The following is a 13,246-nucleotide window of genomic DNA, read 5'->3' as shown; positions in this document are numbered from 1 at the left end:
AAAGTTTCTGTTGTGAAATGGAAAAGAAAGTTTGGATTTAGACCAATACCAAAATGTGTCATAGTGAGCTTATGTATTTTGGTCCAAAAAGTTCTGCACTTGGAGTTTTATGAAGTGAGTGTAAAAAATATCAAGAGCCAGGTACGCTACAAAGTGAACAACAAATTTGAGCCTTATTTCCCTGAGTGTAATTAGGCAGTGGCTACTGCAGTAGAGTGGTATAGGTGAGGATATGAGTATGCAGCAGTACTCAGCATTTATTTATATAAACTATGGAAAGTGTTAAGCAATGTAATCAAGATTTCAGCCTAACGTTCTGATGCATGTACTTTCATAATACTGGTACTGAATCAACACCATGGAAAATGTAATGGAAAGTCTGCAAGAAATTACAATGCATGTAATATCTAGCTATATGTTTGATATTATTATTTTTAATAAAATCTGATTCCATTTTCAGTGCTGAAACAGAACTTTTTCTTGGGCTGCATATTCAGTTCTACAGGGGCATGGTTATCTACCGATGAATCCCTGTCAATAGGGAACTGCTGTTCTGCTCAATCTGTTTTAAGCAAAACTATTCTCTGATTGTACATACGCTGTTTTACTTTCCAGTTAAAAGATGAGTTTTAGTGAAAACAAGTGAGTTAGGAAAAAAAAAAAAAAAAGAGAGAGAGAGAGAGAATGACATAATATAGTAACTGGGAAGTTTCTAAAATCCTTCTGTTGGTAGCACCAAGGAAAAACACTGACGCCTGCACACTGTTGGCAATTCTAATCCAGCATATTTGCATTTAGCTGCACTTCACCTTTTTTTTAATTCAGTGTTTCTGATGGAGGCAAATCAAGAAACTGATCATGTGTCTCAGTTACATTCTGTGTAATCCTGAAGAAGTAGGTTTGACACAGGGTGCCTGCCAGGGTGTTGAGGTTGGGTTCTGGTAATTAGATCTGTGTAGGGTGAGGATAGGAAGAGCAATGTGGTTTTCATTCTTTACTTCTGCTCTTTACAGGTTTTCCCCCCAAGACTCTGCTTCTATAAAAGCAAAGATGTAGGTTAATGGGAGCCACTCCTCTGACATCAGGGAGCTTGAGGTCAAGCCTGGTTATGGAAAGAGCTCTCACACCTCAGCAAAACATGAGTGTGATGTTCTGTTCACTCACAAATAAGCACAGAAACAACCCTGCAGTTTCAAAGTCCACTACAAGGAGGAGTGATGGAGCAGGTGAGCTGACAAACAGCTTTCTTCAGAATTGGGTGGAGATGAACCTGAACTCACCCTTTAATTCAAATAGCCATCTCTCCACAACTGGATTTTAATTTCTGGCTCCCAAGTCTATAATATAAACCACCCCCATATGAAATTACCATCAGTGATTTGCATAATTTCCAATTAAAAGTACCCTTAAGCACAAATCTATCTGGATATTTCCTCTATAAATCTTTACAGAGCTCCATATACTTTCCCTTCCATGTCTACCACCACATCCTGTCTGGGTAGTGGACTTGCATGCTTCACTGTATCACTGGTATTAAGTATTTGAAACTACTCTTCGTGCTCGGTGGAGGGCTCCCTGAGCAGAGTGGTGACAGTCCTCTGTGGACATCTGGGCACAGCTGGAACCCAGTGTTGCTGCCGCAATGTGGTGTTTTGGAAGACCCCGGAAATATTCCAGTTTTGTCTGACAAAAAACAGTATTATTTCTGATCAAAGCCTGTACTGCTAGCTTGTAGGGTGTTTGATAAAGCTCATTAGATAGTGCTTAATGTTCCTCTGCCTCATTCAAGCTGCATTATCACTAACTTACCCCCTTTTTCACATGTTGCTTTACACGTACCATAATGGCACAACAGTGGTTTGCATATGTAAGCTGTAATGTGGTGATGCATTTCCTGGCTGTGTTGTTCAGAATCTGGATAATTATCTTCCCTTTTTGCTCTGGAATTTGGAAAAGTGCTGCCTGGAAACATTTCCCCTTTATCAAATTGTTTGCTAAGCTGTTTTTCCTCATGCTTATCTTTCGCTTGAGACCAAAATGTTTAGATTTGAGTGGTGACATCTCACTTGTACACATCCTGTTGGATAGAAGCCTTGGGTTGTTTGAGTTCACAGTATAGCTAACCAGGACTTGCATATGACTGGTACTGAAGATGGGATTATTGTTTTATCCTACTTGGTGTCTATAACCCTGTTTTTCAGTGAATTAATCTGGTTGTCACTCCTTATATCCCAAACTAGGCTGAGAACTCCAGCACTTCATCCCTATTGTGGACACTGTCCCATTTACCTGTGACTCCTTGCTGTCTCTGACATTCCCTCACCACCATCTCTTCTCGTCTTTAGCTGTGCATTTTATCATCTCATCAGCCCCAGTGCTGAGCTGGTGAATTGATGTCAAGGGGAAGGCAGGAGGGGAACCGGAGTGCTGCATGTGCAAGGAGTTTGTGGTGTGCTTCCTTGAAGAGTGAGTGGCCACTCCTTGTACCTCGTGCCTGTACTGGGATGTTGTGGGTTGTACTCTGCACCCATACCCCTGACAGGTGCCCTAGCACCCTGCCCACCCCGTTAGCAGGGTGAACCAGACCAGCTCCAAATTTTACCTGTAATAGAAAGTGTGCATCTTCATAGGACTCACAGCCCTTCCCTTCTTGATCTTGTCAGGAAAGGGGTGCCATCCAGACACCAAATAACAAATCTGGGGTTTGTACACCCAACCTGAAGCTAACCACTTGCAGCAGTACAACTCTGAATCTCCATTAGTCGCTGCGGCTCTGAGGTCTCCTATGGGAAGAGTGGTGGGTCACGTTGCTGCTGTCTGCAAGGCACATGCCTGAAGACTCCTGCTCTCCAAAGGAGGAGGGGAGACAGTGCTGGGAAAAGGGTTTGACAGGGCCTCTCAAGAGCTATTTATCCCCATTTTCCCTTTGTTTCACTGATTTGAGCACCCTGTTCCTTTTTGTTCTCAAAATCCTACAGATGCTTGTATGGATATGTTTTTTTTTCCAGTCAATGACTAGCACTTCTAAAGACTTTTTTTTTCCTCCTCTTGTTCTTTACATATGAGTGATCACAAATTATAGATTTTTTTTTTTTTTTCTCCTCTTTTTTGATAGTTCACAAGCATTGAAAAAGCAGGTTGTTCTGTGTGGCTAAACAAGTGACAATCCCATCACTGGCACTTACCCAATAATAGTTTTTCATGTTTAATTTGTAATGTCTGAAAATACTAGCAAGAGATGAAGGAAGCAGCTTAAATAATATATTTACCTTGTCCCTTCTTTAAAACTCAACACAAGTGTATTTTGGTATGTAGGAACATGTCTTTGCTCCTTTTAGACTGTTTTGACCCATTCCTTAAAATGGGGCCATAAGATTTTATTTTTATTATTTATTTTTTTTTTTACTTTTTTTGTGAGGACTTGTAGTTCATCCAGACACACAAAAACTCTTTATCTGAAATCACCTCTATATATACACATAGTCTGTGAAGAGTGTGAAAGAAAGTGTGTTTGCTGATCCAAGGACTTCTAGGAGTACCAGCTAGCTGCAGAGCCATCAAGTTCAAACCAGTCAAAAACTCCTAATCAAGCTATTCAAATGTCCCAAGAAGGCATTGTGAAGGGCTCTTACAAGGAGGTAGAGAGCTATGAAATTCAAGCAAGATGGAGTTTTCTGTGGCAAGATTTCCTGTTCAGCAACTACATGGTCCCCTGCCCCGGGGTAGGACAAAGATGAATCGGGCCCATTATGAAAGCAATTCATATTTAAATGAGATTTTCAGCCCAGTTCTGCAGTCTCAAGTGGTTTTTCTAAGCATCTGCTCTTTCATGCTGATTTAGACCAAACTTGAATGCTGAATCTTTGGAGAATCATAAACAAATTGTGTTAAATTACCATTAATGGAAACACATCACAAGGAAGGCAAGGCAAGGCTGTTAATGGTATTGCTGTTCTTAACTCAGGCTGTGATGGCTGTAGACACACAGTCCTGCAGCACAGAAGTAATGTATGTAAGATCACCCACTGTTCTGAGACCTCCAGACAAGCTAAGCACAGCAGGGTGAGTAGCACTGGAATTTGTTTTACAGGAAGCCTTTCATTTCCTTGCTTTTGAGGGGTTAAGTGAGGCACTTCAAGTACTGTTTTCCCATGAGGGTTACACTAGGGAAGGGTAGTTTTAGTTTCCCCCAGGGGCTCCATAGCAGCTTTGGCAGCAGAGGCTGCTGTCGAAAGAGAACAGCCGAATGCAATGAATCAATGTATTCCCCAGCTGCTCCAGCTACATTTTCTTCCTACCCAGGGCTGTCCACTTTTCAGACTACTATATGCAGTACTGGTCCCCAGCCCTGTGCTGCCACTCCCAAGCTTGATGGACAGGTATCCCTGAAAGGCCTCTCACCCTGTTTTTAAACGGTCTGGATTGGATCAAAATTAGATGTTTTAATTGCTTATTTTTACATCACCTGGGGAATGCAAAGAATAGAGCAGCTTGTGAATGTATTATAGTATACTGTAATGGCCTTGGTATGAGCTGTTTATGGTCCTTAGTAACATCAAGTGTTCATTAAACTTTTGAAAATCACTCCTATGCTTGTTCAGGCATGGCTTTAGGAAACTCAGGATGCCAAACAAACTCAAGCTCTGGTCAGGAGTCTTTAATTCATTTAAATATTTCTTCAAAATGTCAAGAGTTCACCTGGAACAGCCAAGCTTCTGCTGCCTCAGGAAACACGTTCACTTTCTGGCCTTGCTATTGTAGTGGGTATACGTGGCAAGGTTTTGGTAGCAGAGGGCCATAGGGGTGGTTTCTGTGAGAAGGATCTAGAAGCTGCCCCATGTTTGGTAAGGGCCCCACTGCTGACCAGAGCTGAGCCAATAAACGATGTTGTTTTGTGCCTCTGTGAGAGCATATTTAAGACAGGGAAAAATATGCTGCACCACACAGCAGCTGGGAGAGTGAGAAGAGTGAGGAACAGCCTTGCAGGCACCAAGGTCAGTGAAGAAGGAGGGGGAGAGGCGCTCCAGGCGTCAGAGCAGAAGTCCCCTGTGGCCTATGGTGAGGACCATGGTGAAGCAGGATGTCCCCCTGCAGCCCATGGAGTACCACGGTGGAGCAGGTTTCCATGATGCAGCCCGTGGAGGAGACCACGGTGGAGCAGGTGGCCCTGCACCGACGGAGGCTGCCACCTGTGGAAGACCACTGCTGGGGCAGATTCCGGGCCGGACCTGTAGCCCGTGGAGAGGAGACCACACAGGAGCAGGTGACCTGGCAGGAGCTGCTGCCTGTGGGGGACCCAGGTTGGAGCAGTTTTCTCCTGAGGGATGGACCCCGTGGTACGGACCCATATCTGGAGCAGTTCTGGAAGAGCTGCTGCCTGTGGGAAGCCCACGCTGGATCAGTTCAGCAGGGACTGCATCCCGTGGGAGGGACCCCACAGCACAGGGGATGAGAGTGACCAAGAAGGAGTGGCAGAGAAGAAGTGCTGTAGACTGACCATAACCCCCATTCCCCCGTTCCCCTGTGCCGCTCAGGGGGAGGAGGTGGAAGAGGGTGGATGGGGGGGAAGGTGCTTTTGGTCTCTTTCCTTTGTTTCTCACTTCTCTAGCTTGTTAGTAATAAGCAATTAATCTTACTATCTTCTTATGCTGAGTCTGTTTTGCCCGTTACAATAATTACTGCGTGATCTTCTTGTCTTTATCTATTTGAGCCCTTTTCATTGTATTTTTTCCCCATTCCTCTTTGAGGAGGGGGAGTGAGAGAGTGGCTGTGGTGGAGCTCGGCTGCTCACTCGAGCGGAACCACCACAGCTATCCACGTTACAGCCTGCAAATCACCTTGTTACCAGCACTGATTACCCTGCATTGGGAACCAGGAATATGGCCTCTGCCAGAGAAGTAGTGCAGGACAGAGAGCCCTGAGAGCTCAACCTGTAGCCTAGCCAAGGCCCTAGTAGAATGCTTTGGGAGATGTAGGTCTAACTTTGATCTAAGATTTTTGAGAATTCCAGCTCCTGCAGAAGAGCCAGGAGCATTGATGTCAAGGGTTGTTCAGCTGCAGAGCTGGCTTTTCAATGTGATGGACTCCAAAGCTGCCTGCCATGAATGCTGGCACAAATACTACGTAGATATTATCTATTTGTCTATATAGAGAACTGGAAGATATTTGGTCATCATTGCCATTGTAAAATATTTTGTGTAAAGTCAGGTGGATTATTTAAAAACATCTGGTCAAACTGCATATGAAACTTGTTTCTTTTGGAAACCTTTCCCTTACTTGCCTTTCTCATTAGCCCAGTACTTTTCCACAGTGAGCACCACTTTGGGCCAAGTTACATCAGTGACTTTTATACCATTAATTTTGATGGAAGCAGGATGTGGTCCAGTAAATTATCCCCCAGCACAGTCTGCTCAGTATAACATTAGACCATTGGAATAGTGAAAAGAAAGTTCCTTCTGAATTTAACTCCTTAAAATATCCATTCTTGTGCTTGAAGTTTAAGTTAGTATTCTTCTCAGATGTTTTTGAGGTTTCTTAAATTGTCTGATAATAAACAAGAACACACGTCTTTAACAGTATGTACAGCTGGCTTCTGGGAATCATACCGTAGTAAAGATGTGCTGGACTTCATTTTCTATTATTTAAACATCTTATTTTCCACTTCTGAAAATGGAATAAAATTGCTGCTGTTTCTAAATGTGCCCAAATTTTCAGTCATTTTATACATCCCCATATTTCTTAATTATACCTTATTGCATTTGTCTACATATTCTAAATGTGACAGTTCATGGTATGATTTCTAATTGTTGTTCCTCCACAATGAGTATATTTAGTATGAAAAGGGGATAAATCCCTTAGCATGACAAGAAACTGTGATCCATGGTCATTAATAAGAGTACTACAGAATAAACTATCAAGCTCCTCCTCAAGTCTAAATCCTGCCAATTCTATGGTTTAAAGCCACTGAAGCAGGTAAAGAGGTGCTGAAATTTTACCTTGTGCAGACTCCATCCATCCTGTTTTATCTGGTACACATGTATGACTGGTATTTCCTTTGCTATTCCACCTCTTATATAAACTATTTAGGATTAAAAGATCATTTATAAAATACCCCAAATTATTGTTTTGTGGAACAGACTAATCAAGTATCCTGCTATTTGGTACTGATAACATGCATGTAGACAAGCTGGTCTTCTAAGTTAGCTGTAGAAGATACTTGTCTTCTCCTAGGAAAATAAGAAAAACCTTTTCCTTAAGGTTCTCTCAATAAGCCTTGTAAGACAATTTAGTCACCAATAAAATTCTTACAGGTATTCTTAATTTTAGAGAAAAAAATACCAATAATCCAGTAATTAATTAGGCAGAATTGTGAAGATTTTATTGATGATGACTGCATGAGTCATTTGATATTGTCTGTAAGTTCTTTGGGACACCTGGAAAGGTAATAGTGATGGGCTGAGGACCTTCATTCTTATATTTGAGCTCCTAGGAAACAAATCCAAAAGAAGAGTTCTTGAATGTATCCTGTAGCTTTTATCTCCTCAGCTCTATAGTTTTCCTGCTTTGAATGAAGCCACTGATCACTGTCCTTCCACTACTTGTCTTCCATGACTCCTATCGCAAGAGCTTTGCAAAGCCAGCAGGTATTGCTCTCTATGAACTTCCCAACATCATATGCCAGACTGGACTTATCGTATTCCCATGCTCAGTTTCTGAACTTAGATTAGTACCACTTTTTTCTTCCCTGTCTTACTTTCATTTAAAGAAATTTGGATTTACCTTGGCATTCTCTAAAATCCAAATTATATACCTTCTCTGCTGCATTCTTAGGAATATCAAAGCTGTAAAATAAATATTGATGGTATGTGTTGGCAGAGTGTTTTTTATACTTAGTGGATTTCTCATTAAATTACATGTATATTCAATTTTAGTTATAATGAGTATAATCTATTTAATATTGTTGACCCAAATTCTCCTGAGGAATGCTAACATTGTGAATTGATATTTGAGTCAACAGTGTAACATTCAAAATCATGTCAGACTTCAGTTCAGAAAAATGTCCTGTCCCAGGGTTACTCTGTGGGTTGAGACTAAGTTACATTGCAGGAATGTATTCCTGTAATGCTTTACAGTGTTTGATGTACTTTAATCTTACACCTTCCCTAACTTACAGGACACTATACTTATCTGTATCCTATCTCTGCAAACACCTTATAAGAACACTGGCCATCAGGAAGCAGAAGGCACCTTCCTGAAACTCATCCTTGGGTGTCTTTTCTGAAGTCATATTTCTCCCTGTCATGCTCCTTAATCGTTCTTCTTCTGCAATAAATTGTTATTTCTCTCCCTGTTAGAATTCTTTCCTGTCCTTCATCATGTTACAAGTACCTTTTGCTTGAGAACAGGAACAAAATCCCAGCAGAGTTCAGCAAACCTTTAACTCTTCCCTTTTCAGGATGCAGAAAATAGAGAACTCAGTGTCTTCTTGTTTGGGAGAGTTTGGTTTGTTTGCTTGCCTCAGAGTTTTGGGGGTGCTTTGGGAGAAACAGGCGATTTGAATGATGACATTATTGGTATTGAGTGTTATTCCTAGTTTGATAGCGTTTCTGGAGAAAGAAGCTTTTGAAATTTTCTCAAGTTTAGTCTGAAAATTATTTAATAGACAACAGGGACCTTGGAAAATTCTGGAGAGGAAACAGTTTTTATTGAGTCATTGCAGAAGATCAACTGTATGGTATAAAATATGTTTTTATGATTTCATTTGACCTTTGATCAAGCTAGTGGATCCCCATGTTCACAAAGATTGCATATGCAGAGACTCTGCAGAGGGGAAGTAGCCTTAAAACTCATGCATATGGCTCCTTTTTTCATGTATCATTACAGACCTGGGACTAGCCCTGTAAAATAGATCACGTAATTCTGTATGTACAAAATTGATGATTTACACAGTACTCACTAAGATGTAAAGACCAAGCCATGAATCGTGCTCATCCATTTAAGATCTTTGGGATACCTAAATATATATATATATATGAAGACTCAAGTCAGTAAGACAAATTTTAAGTAAGACAAATAATAAGTTTATTGTCTGGGATTGCTGAGAAATACCACAGAAAGTCTTCATGAAGTAACTGTCAAGTAAGCTACATTGATCCTGCTTTACTGTTAGGGAGTGAAGTGGGTTACTTCTTGATGTCCTTTTGATATCTGTTTTCTATGATTCTGAATTCCCAGATGCATCCTTAGTGTGATTTCCTACCTCTACATTTGTGAAGGCCATGCAGGTACCAAAAATGTTATCAAAATCAACCATGGCAGAATATGCATTTGCAATAATCCTTCATTCCAACTGAATATCCAATTAAGACATTCATTTCAGTATCCCGTCAGTTTTCTCATTTGTTGGCTCATGCAGGATGAAGGCAGAGAAGAGCTGCTGAACACCTGCTTACTTCCTTGGCAACGGGAAACCTGTACAGACAAACACCAAGAGTGCCAGCTCAGCATTCAAAACTTATATAAATAAAATTCTGGAGGCCAAATTAAGCGTTTACTTGGCTGTTTTCTTCAATCAGTAAATGCAAATATATTTCTCTGTAATTTATGTCTTGACAGATGATAATGAATGTGAAAATGCTACTCAGCCTTGTGGAGAACATGCCAATTGCACAAACACTGTGGGAAGTTATTTCTGCATGTGTGCACCTGGTTTCAGATCTAGCAATGGTCAACAAACTTTTGTACCTAATGATGGAACCTCCTGTGTGGGTAAGTTATTAATGTCTACCAGCTAGCTTTACATTGTCACTCTTCTCTTATTGCTTCTGTTAATTATAGAAAACTAGCAAAATACATTCAGATTTATGAAGTTTGGAGTCTGAATGTAAAATTCCCACAATTTAGACTGGTACAAATTTAAAATTCCAATTTTCAGGCACACTGATAACACAACAGCTGTGACTGTTTTCAGTAACACTTCAGACTTGACTCCACGTGAAATATTTTTAATACACTTGTCATAGTTTTAGAGAATGGATATATAATTAAGTTAACATAGAAATCCCCCATCCCCACCCATTTAAGCCATAGTTTCACTGATAGGTGGTCATATTCTTTAAAAAAAAAAAAAAAAAAAAAAAAAAAAGCAGAGTGACAAAGTATTCTTCATTCAAGTCACTCTCACTCTGGACCAACAAAACTCCCTATACATGTGACCTGCTTGCTCCCAATATTTTTTTGTTTGGGTCTTTTTTGGATATTTTCAGTAATTTTTCCAGTCTGACCAAAAGCAGTAAATAAATAAATAAATAAATAAATAAATCAGTAGTACTCCTTCCTCTTGTCCCATCCATCCATCAGCTTTTGTTTCTATAACAGTTGGATGGATCATGTTCAAGATTAAAGAGGAAGAAAAGTTCTCTGGAAAAATGTTATTTGTGAACATCTATGCAATCCTTTAGGATTTCCTTTGAATGGAAGAACTGTAACTATTTCTCTTTTTTTTCAAACTCCTGGTAATTTTCTCTATATGTTGCAACAGTCCTCAGGGAATGGGAAAATGGGAAATAAATCTATTGCCCTTTACACCTTTATGCTGACTGTCTCTCATTCGAGATATGTCTCCTGTGAGCCTGTGAGCGCTGACAACCTCTCTTCTTCTTACTGTTTTTAATATCAGCAGAATGGCTGCATATTAAGCCAGAAAGTGATCTAATCAACATTTCTGGCCCATTGCTCACATCCGTCTAAAAGAGCTCTGCTTTACCCAGTCGCTATGAATCGTTCATAAATTAGCTGAGATTGAGACTGTTAGCACATCGAGCTGTAAATATTCTCATGGTTTCTGGCCCACGCTTTGATTTTTACCAGTTATGACATTTCCTCAGCCTCAGAAGTTTTCAAAGTTATTTCTCTGACTGTTCTTGTGTTACATTAGCTTTTTACCATTAACTTGATTTTTCCTTTTTTTCTCCCCCTCTTTCCTTTACCAGACAGACTGATATTTTTAGACTGAGGGTTAATTTACCACATTTCTTCTGTGTTTTTTTTTTGTTTTTTTTTTTTTTGCAAATTTATATGGGAGGAGCTGAGAGCTTCCAAAATTCACACTGAAATAAAAAATTACCTGTGGGTACCTTTTCTTATTAAAAGAGTGTACCAATTACTTTACCAAGCAGTAAGTCCTAAAGACAACCTTTTGATCCACAATTAAGTTTCCACTTTATCAGTCAGGAAAACCATAATAAGATATTTAGTACCCAATGGATCTGCTGCTACAGGTAGTAGATATGACTTGCAGCTGCAAGAAGTGTATTCAGGCTGTTCTGAACACAGCTGAAGCAGATACCAAGGTTATAATTCTGACCACAGTACAAGTAACGCAGTACAAAGAAAACAACAAAGGTACCAGGTATCCATCCCACTCAAGTATTTTTAGATTCTTCAAAGTTTTAAGTTTTCTTTTTAATATTTGTGTGTGTGTGTGTGTGTACATACAGAGATATAGAATGTATATAGCAGTAACTTTAAAAATACAGTGATTCAATTTTGGAGAAAGCACCATTACGCAATCTATTTGTTTATAAACAAATGACATCAAGCCTGTCTGGAATTCCTAGTGGTACAAATGTGGTATATCATTTTGTGAGTCCATTTCAAAATCTGTGTGCATACGCATGTTCATTCCGCTACTCTTTGGTCATTATTACTAATCTTCCAACTACAAAGTGACAATAATCTCAAGGTAGCGGTTCAAAAGAGAATTTTGGGAAGTGTCAGTTCACCAGAACGTTAGGTTTTGCATTGAGCATCAGCCAGTATTTCAATATGTTATCAGGCAGAACTGGTAAAGAGATGACAATGAAAGACGTAGATAGAGGAGGAACTGGAGAGTAGGAAGGGAGTGAGAGGGGAAAAAAAAGGAGAAAGGAAATGAAGGGCTGGGGAGGTGGGGAGAAATGCAGATATATGATATTGCTGAAGATGACATTTTTCTGCTGTCTTAAATATGAGCTATTAAAATCTATTTGCTGTGTAAAATCCATGTTTTTTCTTAGACTTCACATTTTATTGAATGTTCAGCTGCAGTTAAAAAAAAGTGAAATATAAACCTACTTTTTTCACCTCAGTCATCAGAATAAAAATATGAAAATTGCCATCTTTAAAATGAACATGACATCCATGCCACTCTGCCTTTTCCAGGAACGTGCTATTAGTTTTCTTCAGCTTTTTATCAGCTTCTTCTGAGAGTACTGGGAAGGCAGCCATTCTCTATCACATCTTTTTCTGTGACAAGAGAGTTGTACAGTGGATAGGATATAGCATTACGCCACACTGCCAAGTTTTCTTTTACTTGTGCTGTTCTTAGGCTTTTTCATTTCTACTTTGTGTATGCTGCTACCGTCCACAGTATGGAGACATGGGGAGGGACATTTAGTGCTTTGCAACCAGACTTTTCAGTCGCTTGCAAGCTACTAATAAGCAGAAGGTATAATGTAGACATCAAGCTGTCTTGACTGACTGGTGAAGAATCAAAGCGATGTAGGTACAGTCCAGTAATTGGCAAGACTGAACATAATAACTGTTCTCAGTACTTTTAATTTAATTGGAATTTCCTTGCCTGCTGCAGTAAATGAGGAGTGACAAAGCCCAGAAATAAAATAAAAGGCTATAAATCTATTTTCACACTAGCCTAAGTGGTGTTGGTGATATCATTTTCTGATCAGAGCTATTATAAAAGCTTCAAAGTTCAGTTCCGGGATTTGTTTTGAATATTTACTAAAAGGCCAGGGCTTTGTGCAGAGCTATGGAAAATGCTCTTCTGTTTCAAAAGCTGCTATTCTTCAACCTTTGCTCAGGAATGTTGTCTGTGAAGACTGCTCGCACAAGCCTTGGCAGCCCAGTCCTGCTCCCATAGTAAATCAAGGAGGATGGTTTAAGATCCTAGCCTGAAAGCTCCAGTGAAATTGAATTGCTGAAAGCACTGACAAGCTGTTGTCCATGTGTGGTCCAACAATTGCATATTTCTTTAAAAAGGCATAGCTACAAAATATAAAGAAACAAAAAACTACAGCTACTGCACGGAATATTTCAAAGCAGGGACTTAAAAGCAGCATTCTTGCAACTGTCACAAATCATTGGCTGCCCCTGAAAATCTTATTGATTTAGAACGAATATGAAGCTGATTAGTGCCTTGCAAGATCAGGCATATTGCCTTTTAATTTTGTCATCCAGAAGATTTTTTCTC

The 13,246-nt window shown here is 39.9% G+C and overlaps 1 protein-coding gene across 3 annotated transcripts in view; it reads left to right on the top strand.

Moving 5' to 3' along the window:
- ADGRL4 (adhesion G protein-coupled receptor L4) overlaps positions 1 to 13,246 on the top strand; it is a 75,176-nt gene that overhangs the window by 28,359 nt on the left and 33,571 nt on the right. For all 3 annotated transcript variants that reach the window (XM_032192598.1, XM_032192599.1, XM_032192597.1), the window contains exon 3: positions 9,616 to 9,768. In XM_032192598.1, the coding sequence (XP_032048489.1) occupies positions 9,616 to 9,768 (153 nt within the window). The remainder of the gene's footprint in view (positions 1 to 9,615; positions 9,769 to 13,246) is intronic.

Source organism: Aythya fuligula, chromosome 8 (genome assembly GCF_009819795.1).
Source record: "Aythya fuligula isolate bAytFul2 chromosome 8, bAytFul2.pri, whole genome shotgun sequence".
NCBI lineage: Eukaryota > Metazoa > Chordata > Aves > Anseriformes > Anatidae > Aythya > Aythya fuligula.
Note: the sequence above shows the minus strand (reverse complement) of the source record. Positions and strands in the feature narration are given on the sequence as shown.